Source organism: Suncus etruscus, chromosome 3 (assembly GCF_024139225.1).
Source record: "Suncus etruscus isolate mSunEtr1 chromosome 3, mSunEtr1.pri.cur, whole genome shotgun sequence".
NCBI lineage: Eukaryota > Metazoa > Chordata > Mammalia > Eulipotyphla > Soricidae > Suncus > Suncus etruscus.
In genome coordinates, this window is record NC_064850.1 from 106,887,041 (window position 1) to 106,906,276 (window position 19,236).

General features: G+C 35.5%; 1 protein-coding gene across 2 annotated transcripts in view; it reads right to left on the reverse strand.

Annotated features, from left to right (window-relative positions):
* Nucleotides 1-966: 966 nt before the first annotated feature.
* Nucleotides 967-19,236, reverse strand: part of GUCY1A1 (guanylate cyclase 1 soluble subunit alpha 1) — an 825,102-nt gene continuing 806,832 nt past the window's right edge. For both annotated transcript variants that reach the window (XM_049769613.1, XM_049769612.1), the window contains exons 5-9: nucleotides 17,474-18,183; nucleotides 15,233-15,718; nucleotides 11,496-11,639; nucleotides 7,352-7,506; nucleotides 967-1,697 (exon numbers count right to left, since the gene is read on the reverse strand). In XM_049769613.1, the coding sequence (XP_049625570.1) occupies nucleotides 1,496-1,697; nucleotides 7,352-7,506; nucleotides 11,496-11,639; nucleotides 15,233-15,718; nucleotides 17,474-18,183 (1,697 nt within the window). In that variant the 3' untranslated portion in view covers nucleotides 967-1,495. The remainder of the gene's footprint in view (nucleotides 1,698-7,351; nucleotides 7,507-11,495; nucleotides 11,640-15,232; nucleotides 15,719-17,473; nucleotides 18,184-19,236) is intronic.

The following is a 19,236-nucleotide window of genomic DNA, read 5'->3' on the forward strand; positions in this document are numbered from 1 at the left end:
GGTTAAAAAATTGTAATCCAACTTCATTCTAAGATTTTTTTCTAATAATCATCTGATGTATGCATGACTCTACTGATGCAGATTTTTAAAACTATCACTAAAATCTATGACATCCTAGCTTTGAAGCTGAGGTTTTAGAAACAAATATTCAACCCAAATCAAGTAATTTATAAATTATACTATAGAGCTTGCCAGAAATCTTCATCTATAAAAAGTAAAACTAAGCTTTAAAATTCTTCCAAAATATTTAGAAATATCAATAAGGTAATCACAACATGGTATTCTTTTTCAATAATTAACATTCTCTTTTAAAAGTCTTTAAAATTAGATATTTGAGCTAAAATTAAATTTCACAGAAGTGTTCTTAAAAGAAAAGAATCTTGATTTATGACATTGTCACATACCAAAGTTTTCAACACAAATACATTAAAACAAAAATAAAAGTTATCAAGGTAAAGATGTCTCATTTACCACAGTGAAATTAAAAACTTTATTGGAATTCTTAAAATATGGCTCAGCATGGCAATGGAGAATGTCTGCTAAAATAAATTCAATTACTCCATGTATGTGTTTGTGTGTGTGCATAAGTGTGTACATTTGTATAATATGTGTAAATATTTTACCTTAGTCCTTTATAGTGGGTTGATCATATACTTAATTACTCTCATGTTGTTTCTGGTTAAATTAAATAATAATATTATTGCATTTTAATATAAGTGATAAGTTTCTATGACTGATATTACACTAAAATGAATTATTAGGAATTATACTAGTAATATGAATTAAGTAGCCTTCATCATGCACAGAGTAAATGATATCAAACAAAATGTAACATTTATACTCATGGAACATTATGCCTTAGATAATTTTTAAAAACTAATACTTGATTTACAGAAGAACTAGTTAAGGTTCATATTACATATAACCCATAATCACTTATTCTCTTAAAATAAAGCAAAGAGTGTTACAGAAAAGGAAAGATGCATTTTGCTATATTCTTCTGACATTTAAATGAGAAAATTTAACAGGAAGCAAAGTTGAAATGATGAAAGTTTCAAACTTATGGTACCAATGACTATAAACTTTATAAAAAGCTTTGCGGCAACACTATCACAAATATGCTCGGGGGACCAGAGCATTCCCCCAGGGCACAAGACTGCAGGTGATGTCATAAGACTGCACAGGTTACTACAATACATTTTTTACACAATGTGCTGCTGCTTAGGTACATATAGTAAGTGATTATTATCTAAAAGAAATAGCCTCCAAAAAGTCACTTTTTTTTGAGGCATATTTTTCCTCACTGAGGAATTGGAAGCATGAATGTGACTCTATTTTTGTCATGTTAAGTAGAAGAAACAATAGGTCTTGACTTCACTCCTCAAGGCTGAAAATACTGCTCTTTGGCCATCCACAATCCTAAAGTGCTTTCAGTAGCTCCACATCAGCTCTAAGAAGTCAAACCCCAAAGACTAAGAACTAGTTAGAGATTTAGCTAATCAATTCCTGATGCTTTGCCTAAGAAATTGGCATTGCCATCTGAAACATCTTTCTTTTGGAACATGAGTTTTGAATCTGTTCTTTGTTGATAGGATTCCAGAAAATAACAGATTCCAGGAACTTCACTGGGGAAGTTTGGTGGGAGGTCTTCTCTGGATCGAGGGGTAAACACAAACCCAGGGCAATCTTGGAGTAGTCTGAAAAGATGAGAATTGATATATTAATATTGTTTTTAACATTTGTAAACATGAGTAATCAAGAAAAGATAATATAACTACATGGATATTTTCCTGAAACTATTATTAAGTAGAACTTTTTCAGTCTGACTGACAGAAAAGACTTAATAGTGTTAATATCTTCACAGAAGCACAATGAAGCATCAATTCACAATGACAAAAATATCTGGTGAATGATATATTTACCCATATTAAGAACATAATTATGAATTTTTTTTTGGTTTTTGGGCCATGCCCAGGGACACTCAGGGGTTTCTCCTAGCTATGCCCTCAGAAATTGCTTCTGGCTTGGGGGACCATATGGGACACCAAAGGATAGAACCATGGTTTGTTCTACGTTAGCCACTTGCAAGGCAAATACTCTACTGCTTGCTCCACTGTCCAGCCCCATTATTCTATAAAATTGTTAAATGACATTGTGGGCAGGAAATTTTAGAGAAATGTCCCATAAAAATGAAGGGAAAATTCTAATTAACTGTGTACTTTTGTGACATCTTATGTCAAATTTTCTAAATTTGATCGCAAATTTAGTAGGTCTAGACTAGAGAAAGATTTAATTGAACATATTACTTGCTGTTTGGCATTTGCAATGTTTTAAACAGTAAATTTATCTATTCTATCGAATTTCAGTATTTCAGTTCTTTTTGTCTATAAAATAATAAAATTAGTGCAATATATAATATATACAATTTATATATAATAAGTCTAAGTTAATTTTAAATTCTAATTTTATGTTTATGATTTACTAATTGTTTTTATATTAGCTTTCAGTCAAATGTCAATATGTGTCCTTTAATCTATTTTTAAGTCTGCTAATGAAATATGTTGATTATCCTGGCTCTAAGCCAACTTTACAGAAAATAACTTATATCTGTCCAACTGGACCATGGATTTCTACTCATGAAACCCAACAGTCAGGTATAAATGAAATAGAATGATGGTGTTCATTTAATTTTAATTAACCTTTCAAGGAATGAAGGCAAAGCTTTAAGATATATAGACCATGAGAAGATAAGAACATGAAGTGCTCTTTTACTAAATTTTTAGTAAAAAATTATTCCTGGTAATGTGTTTCTCAGAAAACTAGGAGGCAATTCAATGTTGGAGCTTAATGATGTGGTATTGCTTAATCCCTGCTGGGAATTACTGGGGCAACCCAAATACAGTGTTTGATGCTTGGAGGATCAGGCACGTGACTTAAACCTTTAACTTAACTCAGGGCCCACTAATGATTGTTATCAGTACATCAACAACTATGTAATGTACACATAATAAAATGAATTAAAACAATGACTCAGTAATGAATTGTAAATATTTCAAATACCTATCGCTTATAAATCATAACACATTATACATATATTAAGTTAAAGAATTAAAAGAGTTAGCTTCTTGGGGCTGGAGAGATAATACAAGGGGTAGGTGTTTTCCTTGCATGTGGCCAAACAGGTCTCTCTCCCCCACCAAATTTTTTTTGTTTGGTTTTTGGGTCACATCCAGTAGCGCTCAGCGGTTACTCCTGGCTCTATGCTCAGAAATCACTCCTGGCAGGCTGGGGGAACCATATGGGGTGCCAGGATTCAAACCACTGTCCTTCTACATGCAAGGCAAATGCCTTACCTCCATGCTATCTCTCCAGCTCCTCTCCTCAGAATTTTATATCGTTTCCTAAATATTGTCAGGAGTATTTCCAGAGTGCAGAGACAGGTAACCCCGAGTATTGCTGGGTGTGACCCAAGAACCAAAAACAAAACAAAACAAAAACCCCTTCAGAACCAAGAACGTGTTAGCTTCAAAGTCTAATAGATGTAATTATGCCAATTTTCTAGTCTTTGAGAAGTGGGGATAATACTGTATATCTTTTAGAACCAATGTGAAGATAAAACGGCTAATTCAATAATAGAAATCAACTTTATCTGGATATTATAAATACTCACATATTAATAAAAATTATAACATCTAATAACATCAGACTTGGGGGAATAGAGCCTTCAAATATTGTTTAGAACATGTATTAGCAAAACTAATTATGATATATAATATATTAATATATTTATATTATATATATATCACACATGCATATAGATCTTGTGAGAAGAAACTGTTTGTTGGGAATTTTATAAGCCCATTACTGAAGTGATAGAAGCCTGTAGTGATAGAAGAAATTGCCCCTGAGAAATTGGCAAATGTTAGAGAAGAGGAATTTACTCCTTAGTTCCCCCAAACTAATGTTTTTCAGCATCCCATGACATAAAGGTGTACTTTAAATAAATGGACTAGATTGATGTGTCATTTTGTTCACAGATTTCTCCTGAAAATAACAGTTCCCAGATATATTTAAAGTTTTATATTTATACCCACACTTATATATTTACCTACTCACACTACGGGATACCTCCCACACTAGTTTTAACCTCGAACTAACATTTTTGTCTTTAGTAATCATCATCACCACAAAATTCACCACCAACCATCCACTGACCTGTCATTCATGCAACAACTAATCTAGTCCATAAGTTCTATGCATCTGAGTAAAATAATAAAATTAGGGGATTATTATTACACTGTAATACTTGAACTTGATCATTTGAACTTATTCATTAGAAAGTTTGAAGGTAAGATTTTTGTGTGTGTGAACTAGTATTCTCAACCCTTCACATACATTTATTTAACGTAGCAAGAAAGCTAGGCTTGCTATTTCTCTCTCTCTCAAAAATGTCATCCCAGAATTCAATATTCTGTAAAAATTATTCTCCCCCCAAATATCTTTCTTATGTATACAACCTTTAATGTTATTTGTTTGTCCTGAATGTGTAAAAATATAATTTATTGGTTTATAATCAAATTAAAAATTAAATTTCATAAATCACAGACTTTTGATAAAAAATAAAATTGTTAAAAAATTTAAACTTAAAGGGTGGTGATATATTGGCAGGCCGGGACAAGAGGTGGTGTTAGAGGCTGCATTCTGGGTCCTTAAGTGGAGGGAGGTTGAACTGGTGGTGGGAATGGCCCTGATTCACTGTATATCTGAAATCCAACTATGAAGAACTCTGTAGATCACAATGGTTTCAATAAAATAAAATAAAAAATTGTATCTAAAAATTAAACATTTTTATTCTCCTTTCAGTCTTTTATACTGTATAGAAAAAAATATTTTTGTTTGGGGCCACATCCAGCAGTTCTTAGAGCTAACTTCTAGCTCTAAGGATTCCCTCCTGGTGGGACTTGGAGACTGTACACCATGCCAGTGATCAAACCAGGCTTGGTTACTTGCAGGACAAGCACCCTATCCACTGGACTATCAGTCAGGCCCCCAAAATATAGAAAAATATTAAATGAAAACCTTTAACAATCTTGTTTAAAAACATTGTATTCACAAGCACTTGCTCTACAGATTTCATTTTAAATTTTATAACACACCTTATATTTTCTGTTAATTTATAGGATTTTATATGGCAAAATAAATTTTACTCTAATATATCACTCACATCAATTAAACATGGGGAAATGAATCTATAGAGTATCTTACTACAAAAAGTAGAGTGACATTAGGAAGTGCATTAAACTTTACTATAAATTAAATTTTTATTTTCATTTCTGTGTTTAAATGAACATACTAAAATAACAAAAATAGGCAAAATGTGAAATTATTACTTCTGAAAGGTGAGGCTGTAAACTACTTTTATTTAATTTATGTTTATAATAGATACATAATAAATATTTTATTGATAATATTATAATTGAAATAAAGATATATAATTATTTCTGATATCACTAAAATGTAGCTCATATAAAGAGGATATAAATTATTATCCTTATGCTGTCAATGAAAGGTGCATCTGAATATCATGCTCTTCTATTGGTATGCCAAAGAACATGAATTATGTTGAGGGAATAAAATGGGTAACTAATATCAGTGTTTTCTATTAAAGACCACCAGAATCTGAGATCTGGAATAAAAATTTTTTTGAAAGAGTTTAATTTTATATTGCTTAAAAAACCAGTTAAGGGACCAGACAAGTGCTCAATGGGCTGAGCATGTACTTCGCTTTCAAGAACCCCAAGTTTATCCTCGGAACCATATGGTGCCCCTTACCACCTCCAAAATAATTTTTACGTACAAAGCTGTCAAGTGTCAAGTGTGAATTCAAAACCAAAAAAAAAAATTAAAATACATAATTTTTATATTCAGATATTTTGCTTTATAGATACAATCATAGGCAAGGAACCCTCATATTACCCACTAACTTATGGTTCCATACTTAAACCCTGGAGAAGTAGTACATGTATCAAAGAAAGAATTAGAGGTTGATAACTTTGTACTTAGAGAATACTTCCTTGCAAATCCTTCAAAGAGAAAAAAAATAGTTTATTTTGAGACTGAATTTGATGACTGATCTATAGGAAAATTATTTACAAATAACTAGGAACCATATCCAATTTCTCAGGAATTAGAGTGAGTCATTTTCATAACAGTCAGAAAACTGATCAGGTAGTACTTATTTCTTCCCTGCTAGCTTCCTGACATGATCTGTGTGTTGAGGGTACACTGATTACACATCATGACATGTTCTAGTTAAGGAATGGATACATATTTTACTGTGATCCTCAAAGATTTATATTCCAAGCAATCAACATAGGAGGATAATATTCTCTAAAGGGAAGTACTCTACAAAGATAAAGTAAACACAAACAAAAGATCATTTCCGAGACAGTCATGTACTGAGAAGTTCTAATCATGAGAAGGGAAGGCTAATGATGTAGCTATGGAAGTCAAGGAGCAGCTATTAATAGAAGTCTCATGGGGGCCAAGGGCAAGATAATCCAAAGTTAAGTCATATGGTCCCCCAAGCTTGTCAGGGGCGATTTCTGAGTGTGCAGAGCCAGGAGTAACCCCTGAGTGCCACCGGGTGTGCCCCTCCCCCACAAAAAAAACAAAGAAAAAACAAACAAACAAACCAAAACAAAAAGGATTTAGACAGGAGCTAGAGAGATAGGAAGGTGAGTAGGGCACTTATCTTGCATGTGGCAGGCCCTGGCACCACATCTGATCCCAAGACCCAACAGAAGTGAGTTCTGAATGAAGAGCAATGTATAACTTCTAAGTACAACTGGGGTTGTCCCGAAAACTAACATAAAAATAATTTAGATACAGGTGGCACCTGCAGTAAGGATAGTCATTGACAAACCAGCCCCTAAATCTTCATGAGGTCAATGCTACCTTAAGGAAACTCTTTGGAATTGAACTCTAGAGAACCAACTTGGTGTCAGAAAGCTTGAAGAAGTATGGAGTGTTCCAGTGAAGCTTTGAAAAGATGTGTAGATGTGTGTGTATGTGTGTGTGTGTGTGTGTGTGTGTGTGTGTGTGTGCGCGCGCGCGCGCGCGCGACTGTGAATATGTGTGTCAAAAATGGTAGCTGAACTACAACTATCAAAGAAGAGGTGCTCTTTATGAGGCGAATGAGTGGTTCTTATAGTTTAAGTTGAAGAAAATACAAGTTACTGTTTTTCTTCTTCCTTTAAGACAGCAATTAGCATGAGACAAAACAAATGGAGGAAACGACAAATGTATATTCTAGAAAACACAGATTCCAGGCGATTCATACAATCAGTACCTGTATGTTGTTGGACTGACATTGATCTTCCGTGGTACACTGCAAGATTCGAATTTGTTAGCCAAGGTAACATTGTTTCCAAACAGGCAATACCGGGGCATCTTCACTCCAACAACTCCAGCAAAAACAGAACCAGAATGCAGTCCAATCCGCATCTGAAAACACAATGTACATGGTTTTCTTGGTCACTGGTAAGACACTTCTCACTTGTCAGAGTCACTTGAAGGTTATTTAAATAATTCGAATAGTTCTAACATATAACACACCTCTCTTCCTCTAACACTTCAGCAACTTTCCCTGTTCTCACAAACAAGTGAAATACCGTGTAGAATCGGCCATATCTCTTCTCCCTTTCTTTCTTCCATAGACTCTTCTCCCTCTCTGCACTTATGTTTTAAAGCAAAGTCACTCCAAAAGGTTCAGAACATGCATCTTCTTTGGTCACACAGACTATTTTTGAGCTGAAATAGGAGGAGGCCATGTAGGGTCAAGGAAGTCTTACCACTATTTAAAGTACCTAGAAAGATGTCAAATGGAAAGGGGACCTTTCCCAGAGTTAGGTCAGGACCAACAGTAGCCTTTCTATGTGAATAACCTATCGAGATGCAGGGCAAACATAATTATAGATTTACAGAGCATCTGTTCTCTGTCTTGTGAATCATCAGTGATTTCCTTTCCTCTCTCTGGAAAGTCTCAGGCCTTTTTCTATTTCTTTGTTAAAGATATACACATAACATAATCTTTTCTTTGGATTCTTGTCATTGGAGGACCCTGTTACATATAGATTTTGCAAAACTTAATCTAATGTTTTACCGAGTAGAGAAATAACCAGCAAGTTGAGGAAAATCTTCCTCTTCTCCCCCATTGTCTAGTATAGAAATAATTTTAATCTCATTTGTCTTCAATTTCTGATGCAACTTTCCACATTTACCTATCATACTTACCAAAATAGCATGGCTGTGTGTCTATGGGTTGTTTGTGTGAACATGCATTTTTAAACAAACATCAGTGCTTACTAATTTAGCTATAAAGAAGTATCAAAACAACTTTAAGTTCTTAGTTTTACAGGCAATTTTATCTCCTAGTATAAAATTTCCAAAATAATTTTCTTCAAAGATGTCAAGTTGTAAATTCTGCAAAATTTTACACCAGGGCCAGAGAGACAGTATAAGAGGTAAGGTGCTAGCATTGTATATAACTCTTCCCAATTTGATTCTCAACACCACATATAGTGACTCAGCACCCCCAGGAGTAAAACTTGAATACAAAGCCAGGAATAATCCTTGAGCACTGACAAATGTAGTCCTTGAGTAATGAAAGACGGTCTCCTCCAAAACAACCACACCAAGATAAATTTTTAAAATTAAAAAGTTGAAAAATGTATTCTGTAAAGCTTAGATACTATGGTGCTTATATGTGTGTACATATGTACATATATATTATATGTAATGTATATATTATATATATACATTATATGTGTATATATACAGGGTGGAAATAACCCCATGGTACTCAGGTCTTACTACTGGCTCTGTGTTCAGAGATCACCCCTGGCAGTGCTTGGTGGACCATATATGGTTCTGGGGATCGAACACTGGCCAGGCACATGCATAGCAAACACCTTACTTTCAGTACTGTCTCTCTTTCAATATCCAATCATGTGAGGACAGATATGTGGCTCACGTAGTAGAGCTCATGCCTTGCAAGTGAAAGGCAATGAGATCAACTCCCAAAACCCAACAAATGCTACAGTAGTCCTAACAGAACCTAATATTACAGGGTTCTAAAGCATTCTCCCAAACAGAAAATCCACAGGCTGATTATTTCAGACTCTTACTGACAACAGAGAACAAAAGTCCTCTCTTCTGTACAGATATATACTTTTTGTATGTCTAAAAAATTGGATCAACAAGCCACATATCTGTCAGCTCTTGGTCTCTAGAACATAGCTTGGCATAGAAGAAGTCAGCTTTGACTATGAGGATGACATGAAAGCATCACCTAAGCAATGGGGTTGACAGTTCCATGTGAACACAGATTCAAGAATCCCATAAAGAAATAAATATAGATAAGAGAAGTGGAATTCTTGAAATAAGTATTCCAGTTCCAACTGGTACTATTTCAGCCATTCTCAATTCCCTCAATCATGGGAGTAGCTTCAGCTGAGGATTTAGTTGTAGAGCAACAAAAACTTCATGATGAACAAAACTCATCATTAATGTTTCGTGGTTTTATGCTGCTATATTAAAGGGATTTTATAAGACTAACTGGGAGAATAATTTATTTAGAAATCACAGTAAATATTTATAGAAAATACTCTGAAGAAGAAAAATAGGGATAAATAGCTAAGTATTTATTTATTTATTTATTTTTTGGTTTTTGGGCCACACCCGTTTTGACACTCAGGGGTTACTCCTGGCTATGTGCTCAGAAATCGCCCCTGGCTTGGGGGGACCATATGGGACGCCGGGGGATCGAACCGCGGTCCTTCCTTGGCTAGCACTTGCAAGGCAGACACCTTACCTTCAGCGCCACCTACCCGGCCCCAAAGTATTTATTTTTGATTTTCACATATTTCCTTTCATCACACCATATTTATTTTAAAACATTTCAGATAGCATCCTATCTTACTTCAAAGCACATTTCTGAAGATCATCCATTAATGACTGTTTTATAAAAATAAGGTAGGACATTTAATATAAGTAGTACATCTAATGATAACCATTCGTATTAGTATACCTAATAATCCAAACATGTTAATTTCATAATACCATTTGCCATCAAGACATTATTCTAGGATTAGACTGGTCTAAAAATGTTGGCATGTTATATGCCTTGAAAGATGCTAGTGTACATGCCTGAATATTCATCTTATATGATATTCTTCTCACTAGAGATGGAAGAAAACTAAAATTTACATATTTTATATGCTCTTGCAATGTCTAGTTATATATCTCAAATAGATACATTTAATACTATTTGTTATATTATTTGTTATTTTTTATACCAGAACTTATTAGAACTATCTTTTGTGGCACCCAAGGGCAAGCTTAACTTTAGAAGTCTTTGGGTAAAAAAAAATTGGAATTTGTGATTTTCCTTGCGAAGTTCAGTTTTTGTCACTAATTTTATGGGGCTCTGATGCAGAAGTTTCACGTTCCTGACTCAAACAGTAGTGGATACACTTTTGTTCTGTAATCAGTTGTAGAGACAGCAGCTTTCTGAACATGTTTTCCTGACTGATCTTGGGTGCATAGTATGGAATCAATTTCAATATCATGGAAAAGGCAGTGTTTCTCAAAGGTGGCTTGAAAAGACTTTTAAAGACATTCTTGCAATAATTTTCAGAGACAAAAGAGAGGAGGGCTGGAAGTTACAGCCCACTTCATGAACCTCACCACAAAGAGTGATGAGTTTAGAGAAATAACTACATTGCGAACTAGCCTAACAATGAGAATGTATGAGAGAAATAGAAAGCCTGTCTAGAGTACAGGGGGGGCGGGGTGGGGAGGAGGGATATTTGGGACATTGGTGGTGGGAATGTTGCACTGGTGATGGGGGGGTGTCCTCTTATATGACTGAAACCCAACCACAATCATGTTTGTAACCAAGGTATTTAAATAAAATATTATTTAAAAAATTGGAATGCTAGTTTATAACCTAGCTTCTTAAATCTGGTGAGAACACCATATGGGGCCATGGGAATAAAAGTAAGGAGTCATAAAAAGCTGCCATCAGTACATATTTCTTAATGTTCAAGGACCAAAAAATTAATCCTAAATCAAATAAATATGAAGTTTTTCTGACAGCAATGTTGCATTTCTTGGGTAAAACAAGGTCATGAGTTTAAAAAAAAAGAAATTAAGGAACACTGGTTTACAACACTATGTATGTTTTACAGCACATAAACTTCAAATGTACAACATCAGCCCACACCTACCACCACATTTATAAGCTAGTTTTTGAAGACTGAATTATGGATGATATTGATTCCTATCTATGGTTCTAGAAACTCTTTTGTACCCTCTCTAATGACTTTCTGAAAATTCGAGATACTGTTCTCTGTAACAAAACTCTTCTTTTGGTGCCAATGGGGAACATCTGCTCTCCAGGCATGGTGTGGTCAATAGTTGACCTGTCTTACCTTGATAGGTTCTCCATGGGGAGACATGACCTCGTCAGAGAGCTCCATCATCTTCAGGGCCATCAGCGCTATCTGAACAGCGTGGGTATCACTTTCTTTGTGTAACCCTCCAGCTACGCAATATGCATCTCCAATAGTCTCCACCTACACATAACAAATGTTTCATAATTTTAGTACAAGCTCTAGAAGAGACATAGCATACATCAGATAATAGAAGTTAAGAATCATGAAGGAGCAGAGTATTTGAGCCTTGCAGGAAGTGAGAGATAAGTGGATGTTATCAGAAATGTGCTTTTTTCCTTTCAGAAAATGTGAAAATATGCAAGTTTCTACCAGACAACAGGGAATAACACTGAAAGACATACGAAGAATCCTAGGGGCACAGTATCAGAGGAGCCTCCACATCAGACTTGGTTTTCCATTTCATTTAGTCACTTTGCCTTTTGCATTTGGCCAAGAAAGAAAATGATCTTTGAATTTCAAAGACGTGATCATTTAAAGAAATGTCCATTTTGAATTTAAACTGAATGGACCCAAAATATTGAGATCACTTACCAATTCAATATGTTTTCTGCAAAATAGAATGTTTTATGAATGGTGTGCCCCCAAAGTGCCTTTTCTAGATTAGAAAAATAATGCAGAAATTAAGGCATTAATCTTGCATGCTACCCAGATTATATTGCAGCACCACATTTAGTTTTCCCAAGCCCCAGACAAGACTAACCCTTGAGTTCAGAGACAGAAGTGAGTCTCCAGCAAGCTGGTGTGGCCCCCTGAAAAATGTTTGCTTCAAATTTTGTGTTCAAAAGGACTGTGAGGGCATTCCTAGCAACTGTTTATATTAAAGTTGGCCACAAAATAGAAGAACAAAGATGCTATGTTAAAAATAAGAACTACTAATGCCTAGACAATTTTTGAAAATCAGACTATTAAAAATCATACCTTCTTACCATTGTTAGGGCAGGCAATTTTTATTTGGAAATCTGATATAAAGTCACATTAATCTCAACCTAAAGGTAATTTACCAAACACTAATAGTTATATTTTTATTCTTTTCTAAATGCCACTGTAATTTATTAGACCGCGTTCCTCTCCTTTTCTGAAGTCTCCAAGGTGAGATAACATAGACTAGAAAGAATAGCCTTACTGAATAAATGCAGAAACATTATACATGCTCCAAGGTTCCTGACTTTTCTGCCTACTAATCTGATATTTTTTCCTTACTGTCCTTCTTGCATACTCTGTTCTAATACCACTGGTCTTTCAGCACACCTCTAACATACCAAACATGCTCTCACTTGCAATTCCTTTGTCTGGAGCATTATTTCTGAAAATAACACTTGGCTTATTCTCTGTTTCCTTGGGTGCCTACTAAAACATAAAAAGGTCTGTTCTTTCTGACCCTCTATGATACAAAAATCAACACCAGCTCTCTTCTTGTAAAAAGTGAGAACATCTGTTTCCAAGTTTAAGGTGTAGAATGTTAACCTTTGACCTTACATTTCCCAAAACTGCCTTATATTTTCTTCCACTATATTAGGTGTACTGTAATAAAAAAAAAATCACCTAATGTATAGTCTACCTTTTGCCTAGTAGAATAAAAATTCTCTAAGTTAGTCTTTTATATAAACCCATTAGTGTATTTGATAATGAAGGAATCATACAGAAAATGAAGATTTTCCTCAGCATTAATCACATAAAAGTGCTTATCAAGGCTAACAAATCACAGGCATCAACAAATTCTATGAACTAGGGAAAGTGGCTCCCCTCCCTGGTTTTAGAGGCCCTTCTCCCATGTTGCAAGAATATCTGGTACAGTTTGAAAAGGAAATGGACATCCATCAGGCAGTTAAAATTTGGTGGTTTACAATAAAACTAATCACCCACCAAATATAAACTTTTATAGGAATTGTGCCTACTGCAGTTGTAAACAATGAAGGACTCATAAATAGTTGCTCAGATCATAAATGAATATTTGAGTGACAACAAAAATAAAAAGTTAGAAAGAAATTTGAATAAGTTTTAAGTATAATTAGGTCACAGAATTAATAACTATGCATTGTAAGGCAACATAGTATCCTTGGATAATACATCCTGTATATTTTACATGGATTCCATGAATAGGAATATTATTGATTACTAGCAGTCTCCAAGTATCAGAAGTCAGGAGAAAAGAGAAATGAGGACTAATAGAAATGGCCACTATTATCTAAGTCAGCTCTTCTTGCATTAGTGAAGATTCTGTGTGGCTACTATTCTTGGTGAGAAGCACTTAATCTAAATATTTGATAATATTCTGCAAATCATTCACAACAGTTTGCAAAGGGAAGCAAATGTTCTGTGAGAAGTTCTGTGAGAAGGAACATTCTTAAGATAGAAAATTATCTGCAAATAAATATAGCAAATTCCACAAGAGGCCATCAAGCTTAACCCAACAAGCCCACTCATTTATCTGTAATTATACATGAAACTTTTTCCCAAGGGAATCATAGCTTTGCCTGAAATTTCCTGTTAGAAGCTGTAGAAAGAAAAGTTTTACACTTTTCACTTCTACATTGGAAGAAAGCAGAAGGTTATGTATTCTCATAGTAATGACCATTTTCTCCTCAAAAATGTATTTCATGTTGGGGAAGCTGTAAAATACTCGCTTGACTTGGCAAATTAAAAATGTTTCAAAAAAATTTTACAAGTCACAACAAATGAGATGCATGTTTTCTTCCTAATGAATTAATGGCAAAATAAATTAAAACTCATTTCAGTCTGTAAAAATATGTATTGATTTTAAATGAATAAATAGAATGTAAAATATCTCCATAAAGCATATGAAGTTTCATTTTTAAAGATTATTATGGTTTAGAAACAGGCACTTCAGTACCACAAACAACATCATGGACAAAAGCATCACTCAAAACCCTGTTGCCTGATAAGAAACAGATACCATTTTCCATGCTCTTTTGATATTCTTTCTCAGGAGGATTAAGGAGAGCATGCATATTATTCATGCATGTCAACTTTGCAAATACATCTTATTATCTGCTTTAGAAGTGAAAGAATTTAACTTCTTCAGTTTACAGAGTCAAATAGAGAAAAGGCTGGAGGGCCAGGATTCCCTGGTTCCTATGTCTGCAATGATCCTTTCCAAGGTGACTTGCAACCCAGTTCACTGGTAATGAGAAATAATAAGACTGTGTTAAATAGATTTATTTACAGACAGGTTATATAGTACTTAAGTTTCTTGACTTATACAGATAGGAAGGGTACACTTTCCCTGTAGAGGTTCTACTAAGAATACTTTTATATTTCATCACTCAGTGTTTAAATCATGTCAGATTTGTTGACTTTTGAACTTTACCTTTTCATGGAACCACTCCTCTAGACCCACCTTTAGCTCTGTCCTCCATGATATCTATAACCCCTCCATTTGGTGGTTATTCTTGAAAAACAAACAAACAAAACAACAACACAATGAAATTGTTCTTTCATTGAATAATGATTTCTGCTTCTGAGCAGCTGCAGTGGTATTTCTGGCTGGAGAACACTCACATGATTAATGCACAAAGTCTGCTCCCAGGATGGGGTCTGCAGGGCCTGCAGTGCAAGGTTTTATTTTATTTATTTACTTATTTTTATTTATTTATTTATTTTTATTTTCTTTTAACTCAGGTCCAAGTTGCAGTGCTTTATCTACAGCCACTTGGGCTGTTGAAAGGAACATCATTGCCTTGTTCCACACTCACCTTGTATACATCCAGCTCTCCGCACTGCTGGTCAAAGCGAGTGTACAGGGCATTCAACATGGTGATGACTTGGAGGGGTGAGCACTGAGAGCAAATGGCAGTGAAGCCCACGATGTCTGAGAAAAGCATGGTGACATGACTGAACTTCTTGGCTTGCACAACTTGCCCTTGCCACAGTTGTTGTGCAACCTCACAGGGAAATATAGAGCACAGCAAATCAACGGTTTTTTTCTTCTCTTCCTCCAGGGCAAGGTGGGCTTGCTCAAGGGTCGCCTTCAGTTTTCCCATCCTCTTCTTCAGGCCATCTTGAGCTCTGGCTTGTTCCCCGATCAAGACCACATCCCTCAGAGCATTGTGAATGGGGATGTCTGACAGATAGAGCCCTCGCCCTGTAAAATCTTCCAATCTGTCCACACAAGGGGACCCTAAGAACAAGATGGCACTGGATTCCACAATGTAGATCATTTGGCCTTTGAGATCCATAACCTGTGAGGCAAAGGGAAATCAATTGTGTTTTAGTAAAGTTTCCTATAGCTTTGTGAGTTAAAAGGAGAAAACAGAGATACAGCAATCATTCTTTCGTATTTCACATCATTATTTTCTATTTGACAAAAAACATTCTGCTTTTTTATTATTATATTTCAGTTGGAGTTCTTAAATGCTTAGTGACCTTTAAGACTCTATGGGCATAGAATGTACACAGAAATATTGCTTTTCAATGTCCCACATTCTAGCTTTTGTACTATATCAGTAACAGGGTTAGCTGGACCCTGTTGAGCTCTTTGATAACAGAAGCCAGCAGAATAGATGATGACAAGAAAAACTTAGAAGAGATGTGACTTTTGAGTAACCAGATTTACCACATATGGAGTTATAAAAAGAAGTAAATTTGTGATAGATTGCAGCAAAGCCTCAAAGAAGGTCCAAAATATGGCTAGCAAATAAAATAATATTGAAAAGTAATTTTTGTCCTTAGTATAAAGGTATATTAGCTAGGTCTTATTTATTTATTTATCTATTTATTTTTATTTTATTTTGGTGCCATATCTGGCAATGTCAAAGCTTAGTCCTCACTTTGCACTCAGGAATCACTCCTGGTTGTGCTCAGAGGACCATACAAGGTGTGAAGGATTAAACCTGAGTTGGCCACATGCAAGTCAATTGCCTTACCCACAGTACAATTGCTTTGCTCCTAATTCAACAGTTTTTATCTACAGTGAAGTCTTAAATATCATCCACTTTAAAACATCGGGTCTGGAGCAATGTAAATCTGTTAAGATTAAAGGCAGATGACCCAGGTTCCACCCCAGGCACCCCAGATAGCCCCAAAGGTCACTAGAAATAATTCATCAGTGTAGAATCAGGAGTAAGCCCTGTACTATGCCAAACGTGGCACCCAAACAAAATAAGCAAACAAGAAAGAGTAAAACATTTAATTTACATCACCTTTACAATAAAAGATAAAAATCTACATAATCCTTATGAAAAATATAATTCACATCATCTTTGTGATAAAATCTGTCTACATTGTGGTAAACAGTTTGCCTGACAATTATGCAAGTTTCCATGCATAAGTCTGTTAACTTTGCTTGTACTATAGCTATGACTCAGCAAGTACTAAGCAATTACCACAGTTCTCTGCTAGGAGATAACAGAACATCCTCTTGCCACATTCTCTAAAAATTTATCAAGTTATTTATTTTCCATGTCTATTAAATATTGATAAAATATATATTCAATTGCTTTCTATAGGAAACAAGTATTTTTAGTTGTATGGTACAAAACTACCTTATATTGTTTCAAATTAAGTTACTTATGGGATGATAACTCAAAACATTTTTATATAATTTATCTGATTCAGTTATAAAATGATTAATAAGATGATTAAGAACGCAGAACACATTTGTAGATTAACTGTGAGGTGAAAAATCAAGAAAGAAAGCAAGACCAAAAAAGGCTTTTACAGAAAGAATTTTGTTTCAATTGTTTTCTGGCTAAAAATTATCTTAGAATTATTTCGGACATAAATGTCATAATAGTATTTGAAGTGATGCATACAATTTTACCCTCTAGGTTTCATCCTTAAGTATGAGTTCAATCCCTGGCCCCACATTTGATTCCCAGAGCCTGCCATGAGTGATTCCTAGTGCAGAGCCAACAGTGACCCCTGAGCACCAAGAAGTGTGACCTCAAACATTCAAACAACAGTAACAAAAATGTAAAGGGAAAATTTTTTCTTACCCGAGAAGATTTCTTCACCGAGTTGTCCCATCTCCTCACTCGGACGATGAACTGCATGTTTAACATAGTCATGATTCCACTAAATGTTTGTGTGATCTTTGGGGTCAGAATTTCAAAGTATTCTTCAAAGTGAGGTTTTCCTTGAAAATCTCGCCTGTTCATCAGCCTCCGGATGCCATTTCCGAATTGCAGAATTGTCATATCTTTGTCCAACATGAAATGGAACGGAAACGTCTTACAGAAGAGAGAAGTTGGGATGACCAGGGAGGATTGGGGCTTGCCAGGGGACAAGGAGGCTTTGGTGCTCTTGACCTGAACGGAGAACAGCACGTAGGGCTGGTTAACAAACTCGCTGCAGTCATTTCGGAAGCAGGGAGGCAGCAGAGACACATCCACTTCGGTTTCGTACAACGTGTGAGCCGCTGCCTTAATGATGCCTGGAAGAATCAGAGATGTGATTTTCTTGGGGAAGAAATAGTAAACGTTTAGGAAATGGTCGTCCTTTTCCAGGCACAGAATGGAGGCCTCCTCCAGCCGGCCTCTCTTCTCTGCTTCCTGGCAGTGGCTGCTCTGCTTCAGGAGGGTGCTGAAGCTGTTCAGGAAATCCTTGAGGGTCCCCCCGACCACTCTGAGGATGTGCTCATCTTCTTCATAGCATATTTTAAAGAGCTCTTCCCCAAGGGATTCTTTGATGATCTCCACAGGAACTCCTGAAAGCACAGAATATGGTGTTTTCTTCTATACCATTCAGGGGGAATTTTACTATTACCCAATTAGTTTTCCACCTGAACTTGGTTCATCATTTTTGTCCTTTTATAACAGAGAGTAAGTGTTTCTGACCAATTACCAACACATTCAAATCATCTATAATAAATGAGATTCTAAAATTCTGACAATCTGAGTAAAAAGCCCAATTCAGATAATTGAACAAAAATATTAAATCAGCATAAAATACAACTTCAAAAAAGCATAATCAAGGGACCAGAATGATAGTACATTGGTAAGGCACTTACCCTGCAACAGCTGATCTGGGTTTGATCCCTGGCATCCCATCTGGTCCCCTTAGCCAGCCAGGACTGATTTCTCAATGCAGAGCCAGAAGTAACCCCTGAACTCTGCTGGGCATGGCTCAAAGCCCCATAGACCCTCACACAGAAAGATTATTTAAACTTCTGGGATCATATCCATTTCAGAAACTCTTTCCATCCTGTTTGGTAACTACAGAAATGGTACGTCTTCACGAAAGTGCACGTGTTCTCTTTGGCAATCCACTAACAAAGAAAAGTTAATTTAATTTTATTCATCTGGGGAGAGGTGTTTCTGCCACACATACCAGTGCTCAGGGTTTACTCCTGGATCTGTGCTCAGGATAACTCCTAGTATACTCAGGGCACCACATGTTGTGCCAGGGATCAAGCCTGTGCCAACTGTATGCAAGGCAAGTTCCCTCTCTGCTTAACAGTTTCTCCTCTTCAGGTTAATTTTAAATCATTGGTCCTGAAACTTTTTATTTTTACATATGACACAAAATACCTTTTTGTTTCCCAGAGTAAAATAATCTTGTGTTGAAAGTTACCAGAATATGTATTTACTTTTTTCTACATAATTTCCTTTCATCATCATTATTGTTTACATTCCATGACATGAAACACATTTTTATGATTTGTGACTTAAGATAAACAACAGTGCCTTCTACATAGCAGTGTTCCATTGCATGTGATAGTTTAGGCTAGTAACTGCCTCCTACAAAAGTTTCAATGCAT